General features: G+C 43.6%; 1 protein-coding gene across 13 annotated transcripts in view; it reads left to right on the plus strand.

Annotated features, from left to right (window-relative positions):
* The window catches only part of tns1b (tensin 1b), a 192158-nt gene that overhangs the window by 139434 nt on the left and 34499 nt on the right, over window positions 1–18225 (plus strand). For 11 of the 13 annotated variants that reach the window (XM_036139696.1, XM_036139691.1, XM_036139694.1 and 8 more), the window contains 11 exons: window positions 521–692; window positions 3456–3506; window positions 3584–3706; window positions 10752–10816; window positions 11499–11582; window positions 12705–12817; window positions 12906–12966; window positions 15466–15541; window positions 17418–17547; window positions 17691–17756; window positions 17885–18007. In XM_036139696.1, coding sequence (XP_035995589.1) covers window positions 521–692; window positions 3456–3506; window positions 3584–3706; window positions 10752–10816; window positions 11499–11582; window positions 12705–12817; window positions 12906–12966; window positions 15466–15541; window positions 17418–17547; window positions 17691–17756; window positions 17885–18007 — 1064 coding nt within the window. The remainder of the gene's footprint in view (window positions 1–520; window positions 693–3455; window positions 3507–3583; window positions 3707–10751; window positions 10817–11498; window positions 11583–12704; window positions 12818–12905; window positions 12967–15465; window positions 15542–17417; window positions 17548–17690; window positions 17757–17884; window positions 18008–18225) is intronic. The other 2 variants (XM_036139692.1, XM_036139701.1) reach the window with 1 other exon arrangement.

Genomic DNA, 18225 nt, shown 5'->3' on the forward strand with positions numbered 1-18225 from the left:
TATTGAAGGAAAATCTCTGACTTTGGACCCAATCAGACTAAATAACCCCGTTAATCGGTTCTGGTCCTCGGCTTTGACCCGCAGACGCTGCAGAACAACGTCCCAGCAGACGTGTAGGGGAACCTCTCCCTTCATCACATGGCGAACTTGTGAGGTGCTCCCATTCTTCTGCCTGGCCTCCATAAATGAATCCCTTTCTTCTGCGCCGCTGTGCAAAGCGCGACCACATGATGCGCTGACGCTGGCGGGCCGGGCCCACATTCAGCCCGCAGCAGCGGCCCCATGTCCCCGTGGAGCCGCTGTTTACGTTGCATCTTCTGCCTTCTCCATATTAGGATGTTTATTCCTCGGATAAGAAGGAATGTGTTGAAATGGATTTTGCAACCCTGAGGAGAACCAGAGCTGATGTCGCAAAGCAGCCGCAGGGTTTGACGTCTGGAACGGCGTTCTGAAAAACCCAGAATGTCTGGAAAGCAGAGGGCTGCTCATGATGTGCCGATTTCTGTTATTTTCTCCGCAGGAGCGCGAGCCTCCTGCAGGCGCTGGACGAGGGCTACGAGCTGGACCTGATCTACATCACGGAGAGGATCATCGCCGTGTCCTTCCCCAGCAGCGTGGAGGAGCAGAGCTACGCCGCCAACCTGAGGGAGGTGGCCTCCATGCTGCGCTCCAAACACGGACACAACTACCTGGTACGGTAACACGGAGGCGTGGTGTGGGTTCAGGCCGGACTCACTAAACACCGTCTGCATAAAGCCTTTTATATCGAGGCAGCTTTATGAAACAGTAATCCATGTATTTGTAACATCCAGCCTGGATTACTGGAACTCGCTGCATCCTGTAGTGGCCTGCAGGTTGTGCAAAATGCTGCAGCACACTGCAAAAATGGATCTAAAAATAAGTAAAATGTTGTTAAAATTTGTGTTTTTGTCCTAGATTTGAGCAGGTAAATAATATTATCTGCCAATGGAATGAGTATTTTGACCCCTAAAATAAGATAATTAGACATACAGCACTTGAAATAAGATGATGGAGATGAGTTGTTCCTATTTTAAGTGCAAAAATCTTATTCCATTGGCAGATCATCTTATTTACCTGCTCAAATCAAGGATAGATATGCTAATTTTAAGAAAATGTTACTTATTTTTAGTTCCGTTTTTGCAGTGCACGGCTTTTAACTGGAACAAAAAGGTCTGAGCGCATCAGCTCCATCTTAAACTCCCTTCAATGGTTGCCTCTACGTTCTAGGATCCGTTTTAAAGTTCTTTTACTTGCTTTTGAATCTCTTAATGGCTTGCCCCCAAGGTAGGGACCTTTCTGAGCTGCTGCAGTCCCACTCAGGTCTGCCATGAAGACCTAAGTGGCCACAGGATGCCTCTTCTGCAGCTTTGTAGATGTTTTTACTTCCTCACCGTTCTCCTCACTGCAGGGTGGAGACTAAACTCTGGTTTATTGTCCAGGTTCTTTGTGGCCAGTAGTTAAAGGTGAATCGTGGATACTCTAGTCAACCCAAAAAACATAAACTATAAGTAGAAAAGATGCTCTAAAAGAGGAGCCAATAAGACTGAATGGTTAGATTCTGACATTAATCACCTGCAATAAGAGATCATTTTATCTGGAAGATGAAATGATTATGGTGCCAGTAAATGTGGCCTGGAAAACCCAAGCTGCAGAGCCACGCCCTCAGTCAGGAGCACCAGTGAAAAGGACAATAAAAGAACAATAAAATATGCCCGCTGCATACCAGCAACCAGATCTGATGAAGTTCTGTTGCATGCATGCCGCTGTTCTCTGTAAGAACTGGCGATCCACCAGAAGATGCTCGGTCTGGACTGTCAGCTTGTTTTCAAGTCGCCGGCACAGAACGGAAATCATTTTCTGGAAAAACATAGATGGGTCCAGTTTAATTGTAAATAACATCCAGTTGAATCAAATGCATTGGCAGACAGTTCAGTTCAGTCTGCTGGGATTGGTTCCAGCTGGAGGACTGAAGTGGTTCTGTCAGTAAATCAGAATCTCCTCAGTCACTCTGAGTAGATTTAGTTGATTTAAACAGTAATAAACAACAAAAATGGATCCAGTTACAGCATTTTGAATCTTGTGTTTTGTTCAAAGGTTTCTGTTTCTATCAGGAAGGAGCACAACGATTGGAAACTTTACATTATTCATGTCATTGTTCTGGTCGATAACCGATAGACCTGCGTATTTCTAATATAGATATTAACCCGTCTGACAGCGTGTAAAAGTGACCAAACCGCTGACACGTCTTCTCTGCTTCAGTTCAGCATCACCACAACATTTCTAAATATCGGTTATCGATTGTAGCCCATCTCTTCACATCGGTGCATCCTGATCATCCACAGAGATGCTTACAGTGAGGAGATGATGTGGTGGAGAGCTGCTCCTTTATTTCTCTGCTTTATAGTTCAGCTTAGAACTGTTACCAGAACCAGGCCTGGTTTGGGACCGGAGGTGCTTTGGTGGAAAAAGCTCTGCTCTGAGCTTAAGAGGCTGTTTTCTGTTACCGTGTCAACCTGAATGAGATTAAAGAGCAGATCTGCACCGATCAGGCTTTTCATGGCCGGTACCGGTTTCACGCTTTCTTCAGTCTGCCCTGCTGCTTCTGATGTGTTGTTCTAAAGGTATACTATGCAACCGGGGTTGATTTTCCAGCGAGGCTCCCCCCAGAGGGCGAAAGTAAAAGTGCACTGTCATAAAGATGCTCAGCTGTTCTGGTTTCTCCGTCAAGCCAGGCGCGGTTGTTTTGAGCTTAGCAGACAGGCGAACGCAACGAAAAGTGGAAAAAACGGCAGTACAAACAATGACTAACACAGTGAAAGTATGAACATGCACACAGAGAGAGAGAGAAACCATTTCAATGTTACTTACAATCGCATCAGCAGAAACGCGAGGTCCGCGTCAGCCTTGCAGCCTTCTTTTTCTTTTAGCTCTCGCCATTCGGAAAAAGCTTGCCCGATGTTCACCCGTGTACGACTCCTCTCTCTGTCCAGAGCCCTTTTCCTCTTTCTTGCCTGCTCCGACATGGGCTTTCGCTGTTTTCTCGCTGGTTCCGCCATGATAACTGCACAAATATCGCCACTGCGCTAGCAACGAGCACGCCTTTTACTGGGGGCGTGTAGCAGTTCTCGCCGTAAAGCAAGACCGACTCTCGCGATGCACCAGACTTCTGAGCCTGTGGGTGCGGGCCGACTGCTCCTGCAATTGCAAGTGCGGTATTTCCCCCACAGACCACCAGGGCGGCCGACAAAACCTTAGTTCAACCTGAAATGACTCATTTAATCATCCAAAACGGTATGGAACACATTAATTAACTGAAAAATGTTGCATAGTATGCCTTTAAGGATTCTCAGGCGAAAAAACAGAAACTTAAGGAAATGCTTTAACCTTCTTGATGATTCAAAGTAATTTTTTTGTCTTTAATTTCTGTCCTGCAGCTCTTCAACCTCAGCGAGAAGCGTTATGACATCACTCAGCTGAACCCGAAGGTACCTTTCATTTCTCTTTTTCCCCCTCCCGCCTCCTGAAGACCATTCACCTAAACACGCCATCCCTCCTCTCTCAGGTGTTGGACTTTGGCTGGCCGGACCACCACGCGCCGGCGCTGGATAAAATCTGCAGCATCTGCAAGGCCATGGACACGTGGCTGAGCGCAGACAGCCACAACGTGGTGGTGATCCATAACAAGGTGAGCCTGAGGCGGCGCTGCCAGCAGGGGGTGCTGTGAGCCGCTCCCAGGAAGCTGCAGCTGGTTCTGGGCCTCCGTTCTTCCATCAGCGGAACGGGGCGGAGCGTTTGTGAGCGAGGTTTGCGTCTGTTTGTGCGGCCGTTCGGGTCCGGCTCCACTCGGAGGGTTAGGAAAACACGAATTAGGGCAGGGAGGCAGAACGCTCATCACGGCTGTTTGGCTTATTTACTCTTTCCCCCTCGACAGTGCCATAAAAATCTGACTCGACCAATATTTCCCTGTTGTTGCCTCACATTAAACTTTTGTGGCGAGCCACACTCATCTGGCTCCAGAGTGTTCTGACAACACCAATAAAAAACGGCATCCAAAAGCAGTTACCCCCAATTCTAACACCTAAATATTTTCATGTCGGACCCGCTGCATTCCTGGACTTATTTGTGCAGAATGAAAATAAGCCGGAGGACCTTAAAGCGTCGGGCCTCGTTCCAGCAGTGTCCCACAGGGAGGTTACAAACAAGTCGGCTGCCATGGCGACGGCAGCCTTTCAGCTGTTTTGCCTCGGCTCCCAGAAGCCGAGGAGCGGAGCGCGGAGGCTGCGGCGGTCACCGAGGAAGCCGGCCATGTCGGGTTTCAGAAAGTCAACAAATCATTTCCACGGGGCTCCCCGCGGTTTAAAGCAGCTGCAACGTTTATAACGCAGAACAGGCGCAGCCGCAGCGGTCGGCGTGTGAAGGGACAGCAATCCCACTCCAGTTTGTCGGCATCGCTTGGTTTAACGGTTTCTCTGCCAGATGTTTGAAATAATCAGTGAAATAATCAGCTTTGCTCCTCTTTAAGCGTCAATACGCGAGGAAACTTTCCCCGTCCGTTGAATCCAGATCATTTGATTCTGTAACTCCAAAAAGGCTCAGTTTGGTTTGTTGAATAGGTCCATTTGGTTCCAGCTGGTCGGTGTCGGGTAGTTGACTGGACTGGATCCCCCTGCTTGGTTCTGTTTTTGGTTGTTTTTCAGTCAGTTCTAACTGATTGGTCGGATTGGTTCTGATCTATCGTTTGTTTTGGTTCCAGTTGTTTGTAGTTGCTCGGCTTGATTGGTTCTTGTAGCCTGACTCCACCTCATTGGACCCGTCTGTGAAACTCCTGAGGTCTGCAGGTAACAGCGCCGTCTTGGGTCTGGTCCAGGACGGTGACGAGGCTGCAGGCAGGCAGGAAGTGGATCAGCTGGTCCAGTGGTGCGGTCAGAACCATGTGGAGCTTCACCCGCCCAGGACTGTGGAAATGATGGTGGACTTTTGGAGAACACCCCTTCATCTTCGCTATGCGCCCCACCTGTATTTCTCTGCAGGGTTTTTTATTTTTATACTTAATGTAAAAGTGTGCGCATAAACTTGGCCAGTAAAGCTGATTCTGATTGGATCCAGACTAGGTTATTTTCCAACAACAGATATTTCACAGTTTTTCATCCTAGGACCTAGAATCCAGTGTTCTGAATGATTCATAAGATAAGATAAGATAAGCTTTATTGATCTCACATTGGAGAAATTCACTTGCCAAAAGTAGGAAAGGTGCATCAGTTATAAACAGTGAATCTTCATATCAGTGTTGTAGTACTCGAGTCCGAGTCATTAGCTAAATTTAGAGACTCGTGACTTGACTTGGACTTGAGCACTGATGACTCGAACTTGGACTCGGACTCCTACATTCAGATCATTCTGACTCGGAAATTGAGAAAAAGACTCGACTTTTTTTATATCATTAGGCTATAATTTTAATATGTCATTAGAATATTATTTGGTGTATGATTTTAATATCTAATTGTCGTACCGCGCACGTGACGTCACCATCTCATGAGCAACGCTCCTTGCCGCTAAGGTTGGGCAAACTGTGAGAGCGCACGTAGCAACCAGCCATTACACATGCAACAGACACAACGATATGACCGACTTTTCCGCTGTTAAACTTTCACAAGAGGATGTCCAGGCGCCCATTTTACTGGTAGAACTGTGGAACAACATACCAACGTTCAGCTCAAACGATGGATTGAGTGTCGAGGGCTCGGAAAGACGGGCCGAGTTGATAGGAAGGTAAGTCGTTGTTTTTCTCCAGCTCGGCGTTCATGCCGTCATTTGCAGTTTTTTTCTGTTTGTAATCACCGTCCAGGAATCGGTATACATTTTCCGGCCCGCCGAACAATTTAGTCCGGTCCGGTGGCCATGCATTATCATTATCCAACGGCTGTATCTCCTCGCTGCATCGACCGATCCACACCAGATTTGTTGTGAGTCATGGGGGAACGCTGCCGAACGCGTTTGTGGGAATCGCCCGGTGGACGAGCGAGGAAAATGCGTGAAAGCATCTGCGGTGGCGGGCGGCCGGCGGTGCGCGAACCCCGCCCGCCAGCCAGCACCGCGGCGTTGCGCGAACCCCGCCCGCCGCCCGGAGCCGCGGCGGTGTGCGAACCCCGCCCGCCGGCCGGCACCGCGGCGTTGCGCGAACCCCGCCCGCCGGCCGGAGCCGCGGCGGTGGCCAATAGACCCTTTTCACAGTGACGTCATGCAACTTCCGTTCTGCGGTGAAGCAGGGTATCTTTACTTCCGCTTTCTCCACCAGCAGTGTTTTTACATAGGGAATTCACACAGTCCCTCACCAATCTACCCAAATTTCGTTTGGGAGACGTGCACAAACTGGTACAAAAGCTTTCGGCCACACCAGCCTCCAGACTTGACAAAGATGACAAGTTATTTGTGGAACAATACCTTTTCGATTATGAAGGTAAGAGCTTTGTCTTCTTAGCTCTGTTGTTAGCATAGATGCTAGGATAATGGTAGCTATGCTATCAACAGGACTTTTGTCATTTATTAGTTTTCTATTTCTCCATTTTATTGCTACGCTAGCTTTATTGCTATATCAGCTTATCTGTTTCACAGCTTTTAGCCAATGAGTCACACCAGGGATATAGTTGATGTATAATGTTGAGCCTTTTCTTACTTTGTTTTGGAACAGTGTCAATGCTGTTGGCCACTTGGTCACAGCTCTATGAATAAAAATGAGGAGCCTCATTCCCTCCCGTTTTTTTTTTGTTTTTTTTGTGTAGTATTTTACTAAAGTTGCAGACTTTGCAGTATCCCTCAAAGTTCCTCTGTGGTTTCAGTGTGTTTCTCAGTCTCGTCAGTAGATTTGGAGCCCCAATTAATAAAATAATTCTGCCCATTCCTGTTAAAACTGTGATAGTTTAGGACATCAAAGACTGAGAAAGACGCTGTCAATGTTGCTTGCACACTGCATGCACACTAATAATCAGTTAATTATAGTATTTATGGATTATGCTGCTGTCGGGGCAAACCCCTTGTGTCCTATACTGTTATTTTTCAGGAACTGACCAAAAAAACATGGATTTTAAAAAAACTTCAGACATCACACTTCATATATTTTAGTTATTTATTACATAGATACTTCATAGCAGCTCTGTCCATTTTACCTTTTACCTGTCCTGTTTATCCTGCTGCCTTGCTCCGGTTCCCCTCTGCCTTACAGAAGAGCCTGCTGCCGAGCTCTGGTGGGTTCTCCCCTGAACTGTCAATTTTCTGCCCAGCTGTGGACCCTGCTGCCTGTTCCTGGTTCCAAGAAGTCTCTCTCCGGGCCGTCAGCTCCTGCCAACACCATCACCCTGTTCCCGTGCAGTTCTACCTCGCTGCTTACATCACCCTCCATCCCATCAAACCTTCAATAAAGACTTTCATTTTAAGTCCCGTGTGTGTGGTTCTGGGTTCATCCATAGACAAATTAGACTTAGACAACTTTATTTGTCATTATGTATGCACAGAGTGCGTACAGAACGAAATTCCGTTTGCATACAGCTTGAGAATTACAGTAAATTACAGCAGTGATTTAACAGTAAACAATTGAAATGTAAACAATGCAGGAGAAAGAGACAGAGTGCGATCACAGTGTACAGGTGAGTATTTTTTAAAAACATTTGTATGTGCAGAAATTAATTTCTCAGATTAATTTCCTTTCATTAATAAATTGATTTTGACAGCTCTAATAAAAAATTACATAGTGAGCCACTGAAATTATCTTGGGAAAAGCTAAATAAACTTATAACTCAATTATCTTTAAGAAAGAAAGATGGAGTTTAATTTGTTAAAGACCACTTGCAGAAACATAGGTCTCCTCGGAAGAGAAGTGCTGACTGCAGGCGTAAGTGCTGCTGCGAAGGATTTTAAAATTTGGCCCCTCGTCTCTTATTGCCGTCACCCAACGGGCTCCAGTCTCAGCATCAGCCGGGAAGTTGTGAAAACTGAGATACGGAAAGTTTTTTTTTTGTTGTTCGAACACTGTGGGACACTGCAGTACCAGTTTCTCTGTGATTGTGCCATGCTTGGTGGATATGATGCTGCTGAGATTGACACAAGGGGAGAAAAAATAGATTAATTATAAAACTTTTTAAAACCTTTATTTAACCAGATAAACTCCCATTGAGATTAAGATTTCTTTTTTAAAGGTTGATCTGACTAAGAGGTCAGCAGCACATGTCATTACTAATACAGTATAATAAAACAATTTCAGGCTTCTTCTTAAAATATACAGTATTTTGCACAAAAACTAAAAAAAAAGTGCATTAATATAAGTGCAAATAATATTATGAAGAAAATTCATTATAATACACAGAAAATTCAGAAACAGAAGTACTGTCCAATAGACCCACGGTAATTTTTTTTTTAGGAATGTACAAAAAAATTCAAATGGAATAAGATCTTTTTAATTCAGTGACTGCAATTATATATAACACCTCACCATAATCAAGTAAGGGGAACAATGTAGCAGATAAATGTCTCTTTTTTCACTCAGTGAACAAGATTTATTTTTATAATGGCAAAGCTACAGTAATCATTTTATAACATCTACATCATATTAATGCTGCATGTCAGCTTTGATCTTCATGTTACTGTCCCAATCAAAGCATCTATATAACAGCAATGATCGCTATAAATACTAAGGAAAATAAAGATAGTCAATAAGACACATTTAATATTGTGCTTTTAGTCTTACCTGATGAAATCACGCTGATTACTGATAGGTAAAAGTTTGGTAAGGTAAGCTAACAAGCTGCTGCATGTTAGCTTTGATCTACATGTTACTGTCCCGATCAAAGCATCTATATAACAGCAATGATCCCTACAAATACAAAGGAAAATAAAGATAGTCAATGCGACACATTGTGGTCTCAGTCTTACCTTATGAAATCGCGCTGATTATCAGTGAAACACCTCTTCACCTCCCGAATTTTCTATGTAAAAGCATGTAGCCGGAAGTAAAGATACCCTGCTCCGCTTCAAAACGGAAGTTGAGTGACGTCATGTGAAAAGGGTCTATAGGCCGGAGTGCGCTTGGCTGCGAGGGCCGATCGACGCCGCTTGCGGCTTTAACATCCTTCATATGCCGCCTATCAGCGTACCTCGAGTCGCTGTTGCACGTTCCATAACAACAATGTTTAAAAACCATGGTTAGCAGACGTCTTAGACTTAGAAAAAGCGGTAGTTTTACCGAGTAAAACCAAGGGTAACTACAGCGAAAGAGTTATTAGTGCAATGGAATGTTACTGCTTCATGTCATACATCACACGTCAATAGTGACTCGACTCGGACTTGACTCGGATGAGTAGTGGACTCGACTCGGACTCGACTCGGATTTTTTTTTTAATGACTTGGACTTGACTCGGACTTGAACACTGGTGACTCGAACCTGGACTCGGACTCGAGGCATAGTGACTTGACTACAACACTGCTTCATATATACAGTGGATCAAAGAAAAAGAGAAAAATAAGAATAAAAATACAAAAAGAAATAGGAATGGGCAGATGATGTCTTATTTACATTCACGGTGATATATATATATATATATATATATATATATATATATATATAGGCTGCACAGTGGCGCAGTGGTTAGCGCTGTTGCCTTGCAGCAAGAAGGTCCTGGGTTCAAGTACACCCCTGGGTCTTTCTGCATGGAGTTTGCATGTTCTCCCTGTGCATGCGTGGGTTCTCTCCGGGTACTCCGGCTTCTTCCCACAGTCCAAAAACATGACTGTTAGGTTAATTGGTCTCTCCAAATTGTCCTTAGGTGTAAGTGTGTGTGTGAATGGTTGTTTGTCCTGTGTTGCCCTGCGACAGACTGGCAACCTGTCCAGGGTGTACCCCGCCTCTCGCCCAGTGAACGCTGGAGATAGGCCCCCCGCGACCCCATGAGGGAGAAGTGGTTTGGAAAATGGATGGATATATATATATATATATATATATATATATATATATATATATATATATATATATATATATATATATATATATATATATATATATATATACACACACATGTGTATTGACATATATTCAGGTGGTGATAGCAGCAGAAGTCACTTCAGGATTATTGCACGGGTTATAGCACAGTGGGATTCAGACATTCTGACGTCTGAATTAATAATTAAGAGGAGTGTTGAACATGAGGAAATTAATAAATATTAAAGTTAAATATCAAAGCTTGGATAGCCCTAAATTTGTTAAATCTTATTGAGAATAAGACCGAGGTTCTTGGTTTTGCTCCTGGTGGAAGATGCCAGAGCTCCTTGGCAATGTTAAATCTTGGTTTTAGGACAAATTATTTTAAACTTTTTGCATCTTGTAGAGGGCATTTGTGTCAAAGGTTGCTAGTTCGAAACTCAGTCTGTCACTATGGGTCCTTGAGCAAGACCACTGACCCCAGATTGTGCCACTCGGTGTCGACAGCAAGGGGTGAGATAAACTCAGAGACAAACTTCCCTCTGTGAGACTAGAAAGGATGCGATAGTCACGCCTTTACATCGGGGTGAGTTACACTCAACGATACACCAGGCCATGAAATCTAGTGAAGAAAAGTCTGTTTTGGTTTGACATAAATAGCAAAAGCAGAAGGGAGACCATGATCTGTTTTTTATTCTGCGGGTCTGAGATAGTTCTGGAAGCTAAGAGGCTTTTCCTCACTGATGCTTGACTGATCTCTTTTCAGGGCAATCGGGGCAGAACCGGCGTGGTGGTGGCCGCCTACATGCACTACAGCAACATCTCTGCCAGGTGGGTCCCAGCAGCAGACAGCCACACGGCGGCGTGAAGGAGGAGAGAACGACGAAGGAGTCACGAGAACGAGGAAGAGCGCGATCTGTGACGAAGGGTTTATGGTTCTCTCTGATCCTGCAGAGATCAGCAGCGAACTGCTGCTTTATTGTGACCGGTGCAACAAAATGTGCTCCGTATAATCATGAGCAGAAAGCAGCAAGTTAGCTAAAAGTGTCTCTGCATCATGAGACCCAGATTATATCAGAGCTTCTTTGCCTCTTTTTTTTTTTTTTACTGGGTTTGTTTTTAAGTTAGAACAGTAACAATCAGACGAGCACATGATGTTTTAAAAAAAAAAAAAAAAAAAACGCGGCTCTCTTCAAAGCTTGAGTTTCTGTCTTAATCTCGTTATCCTGGAGGCTCTAATGAAGCTGACAGTAAGAAGCCTGAGAGCTTTTATGAGCAGCACACTGCCTGAACATCATGCAGCCGATGGTTTGTGCTGCTGGAGTCACACTAACGGGTTTACAGAGGCGAGACGGACGTGTTGAAAAATGGGTCACGGTGTTGTTGATAGATCAGCCGTTTTATTTTTCTCCAGCTACAGTTTAATCTGTTTAAATGCACTATTGTGTGTGTGGGGGGGAATAAAAACATGGTGACACGCATGTAACCCTCACCACGTTCTGTTTGGATGCAGCGCTGACCAGGCTCTGGACCGGTTCGCCATGAAGCGATTCTATGAGGACAAAGTGCTCCCTGTGGGCCAGCCGTCTCAGAAAAGGTCAGTCCCCCAACCCCGATCACCTTAAATTAGTTTAATATGAAACAGTTTAAGAAGTCCAGCATCTTGTTATACTTCCACTTGTCTGATCACAAATATTACAAAATATAGATTTTGACCTGGACTTAGAGTAAACTTGACTTGGAAAACATTTCTTGAGAACATCCCTGGTATCAGGACGTAACATAGAACGACCCGGTCTTTAACAGGTTCTAATAATTAAATACAAATTAAAGAGTAGAGAAACACCCTGTGCCAACTGTAGAGCACGGTGGTGGAGCCCTGATGATGCGGGCTCATCCCGCCGTCTGCTCTCAGTATCGGCTTTATGGTAGCGCTTATCCTAGACTTAGACAACTTTATATGCACAGAGTGCATACAGGACAAAAAATTTTTGCATACAGCTTACTACAGTGTAATGAGATGGCAGGTGAAATAAGGTAACATTACAATATAAAGTGATCAAACAGTGTGCAGAAGACTGTTCAACCATCTTTATGGTGCAAAAATACTGGCACAAAAGGCATTAATATGAAAAAGTTTGGTGCAGTGCAAAATAATATGGTGCAAAAATACAGTAAATGTTCAGTTGTGTACTACTTAAATGGGTTATTAAAGTTTGGCAACGTTGGTTGTGCAAAATAATGATTCAAGTGTGATGCAGAGTCAAGTTATCTGGTCCATGACTCCACGGGAAATTCCCCAAATCTGACGGTTTATCATTTTCCACGTCTGGATAAGTTTAGAAAAATTAAAACTAAGCATAGAAAAACGTTTAATCTTCCAGACTTTATGTCAAATTTTATTGCTTTAGAGATACAATTATAGTGACGTCTACTCCGATTAATATTAAGATATCTTTTATTTTTGTTTTTTCGTGTTACTAACAGAAAAACACTAATTGAAAAATAAAAATTAGCCTTTTTGCCTTGTTTTTTAGTAAATAGGTTCCTCATTTGTAGGTTCTAAGCTGGATCTGGGGTTCTGGGACCGGATTGGGTCGAGATCTCAGACCAGGGTTTTAAATCCTACCTGTTCTTTTATTTAAATAAAGTAAAATAATCCATCATTGAATGGTTGTGAAAATGTGACGGGGGTCCCTGTTCTCCTCTGACCCTGCAGGTATGTGGAGTACTTCAGCGGTTTGCTCTCCGGCCAAATCAAGATCAACAACAAACCGCTCTTCCTTCACCATGTCATCATGCACGGCATCCCCGACTTTGAGTCCAAGGGAGGTCGGTGTCCCGCTCAGATCTCCACCTACACGACAATAAGTCCGGTCGTGTTTTTTTTTTTGGTTTTAAACAGCTTTTCCTGCCGCAGGTTGTCGTCCTTTCCTGAAAATCTACCAGGCCATGCAGCCCGTCTACACATCTGGGATCTAGTAAGTCCAAACAGACGCTCACGCTCAAAAGCTTTTACAAGATTTCAGGGATGGAGAACTCGTAAGGGCTGGATAATAAACCCCTGATTTGCCTTTATTGCCTCTCTCTAACGCCCCCCCCCCTCAACACCTCCACCAGCTCACATTATTGTATTTAGCCAGCCTCTGCAGCTGCACATCCCCTAATCGCACTAAGCGTTAATTTGTGACCAGAGAGGCAAGGAAAGAGGCAGACAGGCATCTGTGTAGACGCCCGCAGGGTTGTTTCTGCCTGAGGACCCTTCAGGGCTTCCAGCATAGACATATATAAAGAGTAGACCCCGCATCGACCGCTCTCGCCTATAGGCGCTGACGAGATTTAGGGGCGCCATCTTGGGGCGGTCGACAACTCCGCTAAGTCTAATGTGTTAACCAGGTGCAGAATCAATTTTAATCAACTATAACTCGTTTAATGTTGAACTAATTTTCACATTTGTTTTGCTTAAAACTTTAAAACTATAGCTATTATAACAAATGGTCCAATGCGTTTAAATAATCTTAGTGGGGTTAAAAGTAATAGAATATTCTGACATGATGTATGTATGTTTCAAAACACAGCCACGCACACATTTTTTATAATTTTTTTATTGCTATATAAACAAACACATTTGTACATGTACATATGTACATATACTTCCCAAAAAGAACCCGTGATGGGCGAAATCCGTAAAGTAGTAACCTTTATTTATTTTTTTACAATTATTATATACAATGAAATACACTATAGTATATTGAAACCATAGAACAAAACCTTTTTACCGGCCCAAGCATTTGTTTAACAAATGAAAGTACTATATAAACGTTTTTTTTATTATTATTTACAAATAAGCTGTAAAATAATAATTTTAATCAATACGAACTGAAGGCTTCAAATTGCGGAGATCAGCGCGGCCCACCGCGACCCGAGTCATTGGATTATAACGGGAGAAAATGAAAAATTAATATAAAAAAATACAAAGTACAGTAGGACAAATAGTGACTCGTGTGTATTTCACTGCTCTTTTGACTGAGGCGCTGCATCCGTGACTCCGGTCTGTAGCGTTTTTTTCTTCTAAAGCCCGCGGTGCAGGTGAGGGTTTTTTTCGGGAGAAGAACACATTTTTATCGGTAGTTGTCACTATTTTTTCTTCTGGGCAAAAAGATTCTTATAAACCGACACGCCACCTGATGAGAACTGTAATGAACGGCTCATCAATGCAAATCCGTGAAGCAGCGAGACCGTGAAAGGTGAACCGCAATATAGCGAGGGTTCACTATATATATATATATATATATATATATATATATATATATATATATATATATATATATATATATATATATATATATATATATATATATATATATATATGCTGTTTATTCACTAATGTCTAACAACAACTTTGTATCTCCTATAGAGAACTTACATTCTGATCAAAAATATAAACAATGTCTTTTCATCTTGCTTGTGAAAAGTTATCCCTCGAGCCCTGACATAAATAGTCCCTCGATTTAAACAAAAATGAGCCGCACAGTGCTGAGGCATCATTAGTGTGTCAGCTTGAATCAGCAGGATTAGGTATCAAGTTGACCGCCCCAAGGTGGCGCCCGTAATTCCTGCGCAGCGACAGTCAATGCGGGGTCTACTCTTATATTATGTCTATGGCTTCCAGGGTCAGACAGAAGACCATGGCTTTATGGTTTTCTGTGGTTGTTTTTTCAGAAAGGTCATGGTTTCCATAAACCAGGTTCTCATTTAAATCTTTGTACAGTTAGATTTAAACGCATTTGATAAACTGCCATAAAGTATTGTTTTTACCGCAGAGTAAACTAGTATGAAATTCAGATATTAGATTTTCTGAAAGGCTCCATACAGTTTTGATTTAGCAGGTTGTAGGTTTCTTACAACACCAAAAATCCAAGATGGCTGCCTGCCACACATTACGAGTAGTAATGGGTTCAGGAAGACACGACCAATGTTCTGATGTTCAGTTCGTGTCCGGCTTCATCATTGGTTATTTCTGGGATGTTCCCTTCAAATCACCTTCATTCAATTGTTTCAAGTTGTGTAAATGTCCCTTTTTAGATCTTCCCTGAGCTTCTTTCTCATGGAACCGATCATGAGTTAAAAAAAAGACGTTACCATTTCTAGCTAGGACAGAAAACCTTCTAGGTCCTTCTGCACCTCTACATATTAACAGATTTTGGAAATATTAGCGTCTGTATGAATAAGTTCCATAACGATAACTAAAAACAGTGAATAAACCCTGCAGAGCGTCAGCCGCTTACACGCCGACTGTTTCACCTGCGTCCTGTTAGCAGCCGGCGCGCCCTTTGATCGGACGGTCAGACGCTTTAGATGCTGCGGCTGAAACGCTGAAACTGCTGAAGAAGCAGCGGTCAACAGACAGCTGCCTGTTTCCACCTCTGTAACCAGTAAGATGAGGCCATCACTTGTTGTATTCTTCTTTTTCTCTGCAGTAACGTTCAAGGCGACAGCCAGACAAGCATCTGCATCACCATTGAACCCGGTCTGCTTCTGAAAGGCGACATCCTGGTAAGAACTGCACTCTGGCACTAGATGATGCTGCAGACCATGTTTATATTGGCATATAATATTTGAGTTTCAGTTTCTGAAATGAGGGAAACATATTGAACTTTGTCACAACATTCTACTTATTATTGTTATGTGTGCCTGTAATAGATTTTATTTGAACAGTAATAATTATGTAATATTAATGGCAGTAAGAGTAGCTTCTGTTTTTCTGTTTTGAAATAAAAACAGGGGTTCTGGTTATTTCCACTTTGGTCATTTTACTCCAGGTTATCATCCTGGTAGAATCTCATCATCCCGACCAGAACCTCCTTTAAAGTTCTGCATTTGTCTTGAAAACGATCCTTTTACATCCCGTAAAAAGCAGCATTAACCAGCAGAATGGATCCAGGTTCCGGTGGTTCTGGTGGTTCTGGTGGTTCTGGTGGTATCCTGTAGATTGTTTTTCCAGCATCGGGGGAGTCTGTTTGGATGTCCTGCTGCAGTTTCTGCTGATTATTGACAGAAGCAGGAAAAACTGCTGGACTGGATCCTCTAGGACTTTTTATAGACCCTCATTAGCACACAACGTTTTTTTTTCTGGAAACTACGACGGAACCGTGGGAACGTTGTTCCGGTCCAGAAACGATCTGGGACCATTTTAACTCTAAGCGTTTAGGCTTTTATTAATCTCAGAGGGCGGGAGCAGTGATCCAGGCTAAAAGGTTCTCCATGAAACGTTTCCTCAGAGTTCTCCGCTGCAGCGTGGCGACCCACTCAGAGAGTTCTCTGCGGTTCTGTTTCTGGCCCACAGATCCAAACTCGCATCTCATCCTTTATTTAAGCCGGACTAATGGATTCTGCCGGATTTATTATCAGATGGAGCGCTTTGCTGATGCTTATTATTCTGATTACAGTGGCGGAGATAATGTGAGCGTGGGCTGAGGGCCAACCCGGGGGGGGGGGGGGGGGGGGGAGATTCCTCCCGGTTTATTCACTCCTCTTCTCCTCAACTGGATCTTCTCTGATTCAACTTTTGGTTGGAAGTTTTAGTTTTATCCTGAAATCGATCAGGTTCCTTCTGGCCGATGTTTGGGATTTCCTGAGAGTTCTCAGCTGCTGATTTCAGTTCTCATGGATTATTAAAACCTAAATTAGTTTCTGCACACTTCAGCTCATTTCTGTGTTCTAATGCAGTCGTCCTCATGGACCGGTTTGATGTCAGACAGGATGTTCACAGACCGGCCTTAAAGGTGTGCCGGATAAATATGAAATAAAACGATACGACCGGCATAAAAAGGCTCTTTCTGCTTCTGACCGGTTCAGAAACATTTTAAAGATTTCAGACCATGTTCCTTGTCTTTGTTAAAAGCACATTTAGAGAAGCTAAATTTGTCCATATTTTAGTATTTGTTGCTTTTGTTGGTCAAATATCACCAATGTTCGGTTGGTTTGAATCGGGTCTTTTGTCCTGAAGCCCAGTTTTATCACTGTTGAGTGTTTTACTGCAGTTCTCCCTAATCTCAGATTGCTACTAAAAATCTGATGCATCATGCCACTGCCTCTTCCATGCTTTAGCATGAGGATGATAACAGGGAGATTAGTAGAGATGAACTGCCTGTAAATATATTATGGGACGTGAAAAGAAACAAATTCAGAGTTTGGAACCATTTAGGGCTTTCATGGCTGTTATTTCTGATCGTCTGCCGCCTCGGGTTGTTGTCTTTTGGTGAAGTCTGACCCAGTAGCTGTAAATTAGAAAGAACACAGTTGAAACACAGACATCCTGCTCTTAGAAGGTCAGAGGTTTCAGAACATGCAGTGCTGTCACCATCTGCCCACCATACCGGCCTGTGAAGGTGACCTCTGCTCGACCTGTCCCCCTCCCCCCCCCCCTCAGCTGAAGTGCTACCACAAACGCTACCGCAGCTCCTCCAGGGACGTGATGTTCCGGGTGCAGTTTCACACCTGCGCCATTCATGACCTGGGAATCGTGTTTGGGAAGGACGAGCTGGACGAGACGTTTAAAGGTGAGCAGAGCGTCTCCTGGATCTCGGTTAGCCATTTGACCAGAACTCCTTTATTCTGTGGGTCTCAGGGTTTCACCTTTACCTTTGCTGCTGTAAAAGTCCAGGAATGATTCATGCTTTAAAATCTGATTTCCTCTGTGCAGATGACAGGTTTCCAGAATACGGAAAAGTGGAGTTTATTTTCTCCTTCGGACCAGAGAAAATCCATGGTAAGCATCAGTGAGTTCGGACCTGAGTCTTCATCTCAATGGAAGGTTCGGACTTCCTGAACCAGAGTCTGGTGAAGCTTCTGGTTTAAAGATATTCACGTCTTCTGCTCCCTCTCTTTGTACTTCTGGTCAAGGTATGGACCACCTGGAGAACGGGCCGACGGTCTCGGTTGACTATAACACTCAGGATCCTCTGATTCGCTGCGATTCCTATGAGAACTTCAACCAGCTCTGTGAGGACGCCGCAGACGGTGAGAACCAGACGGCAAAAACTCTTCGATTCAGTCAAAATCTTTCAAACGATTAAAGCTTTGCAAACATTTCCCTAAATGCGACAGGTGATAAAACGCCCCTAAAATGAAACCTTTTGCTGCTACCAGTGTTGGCACACTGCAAAAACAGAACTAAAATAAGTTAAAATCTTGAAATTAGTGTATTTGTCCTTTATTTCAGTATGTAAATAAGATTA

Source organism: Fundulus heteroclitus, chromosome 7 (genome assembly GCF_011125445.2).
Source record: "Fundulus heteroclitus isolate FHET01 chromosome 7, MU-UCD_Fhet_4.1, whole genome shotgun sequence".
In the NCBI taxonomy this organism is placed as follows: Eukaryota; Metazoa; Chordata; class Actinopteri; order Cyprinodontiformes; family Fundulidae; genus Fundulus; species Fundulus heteroclitus.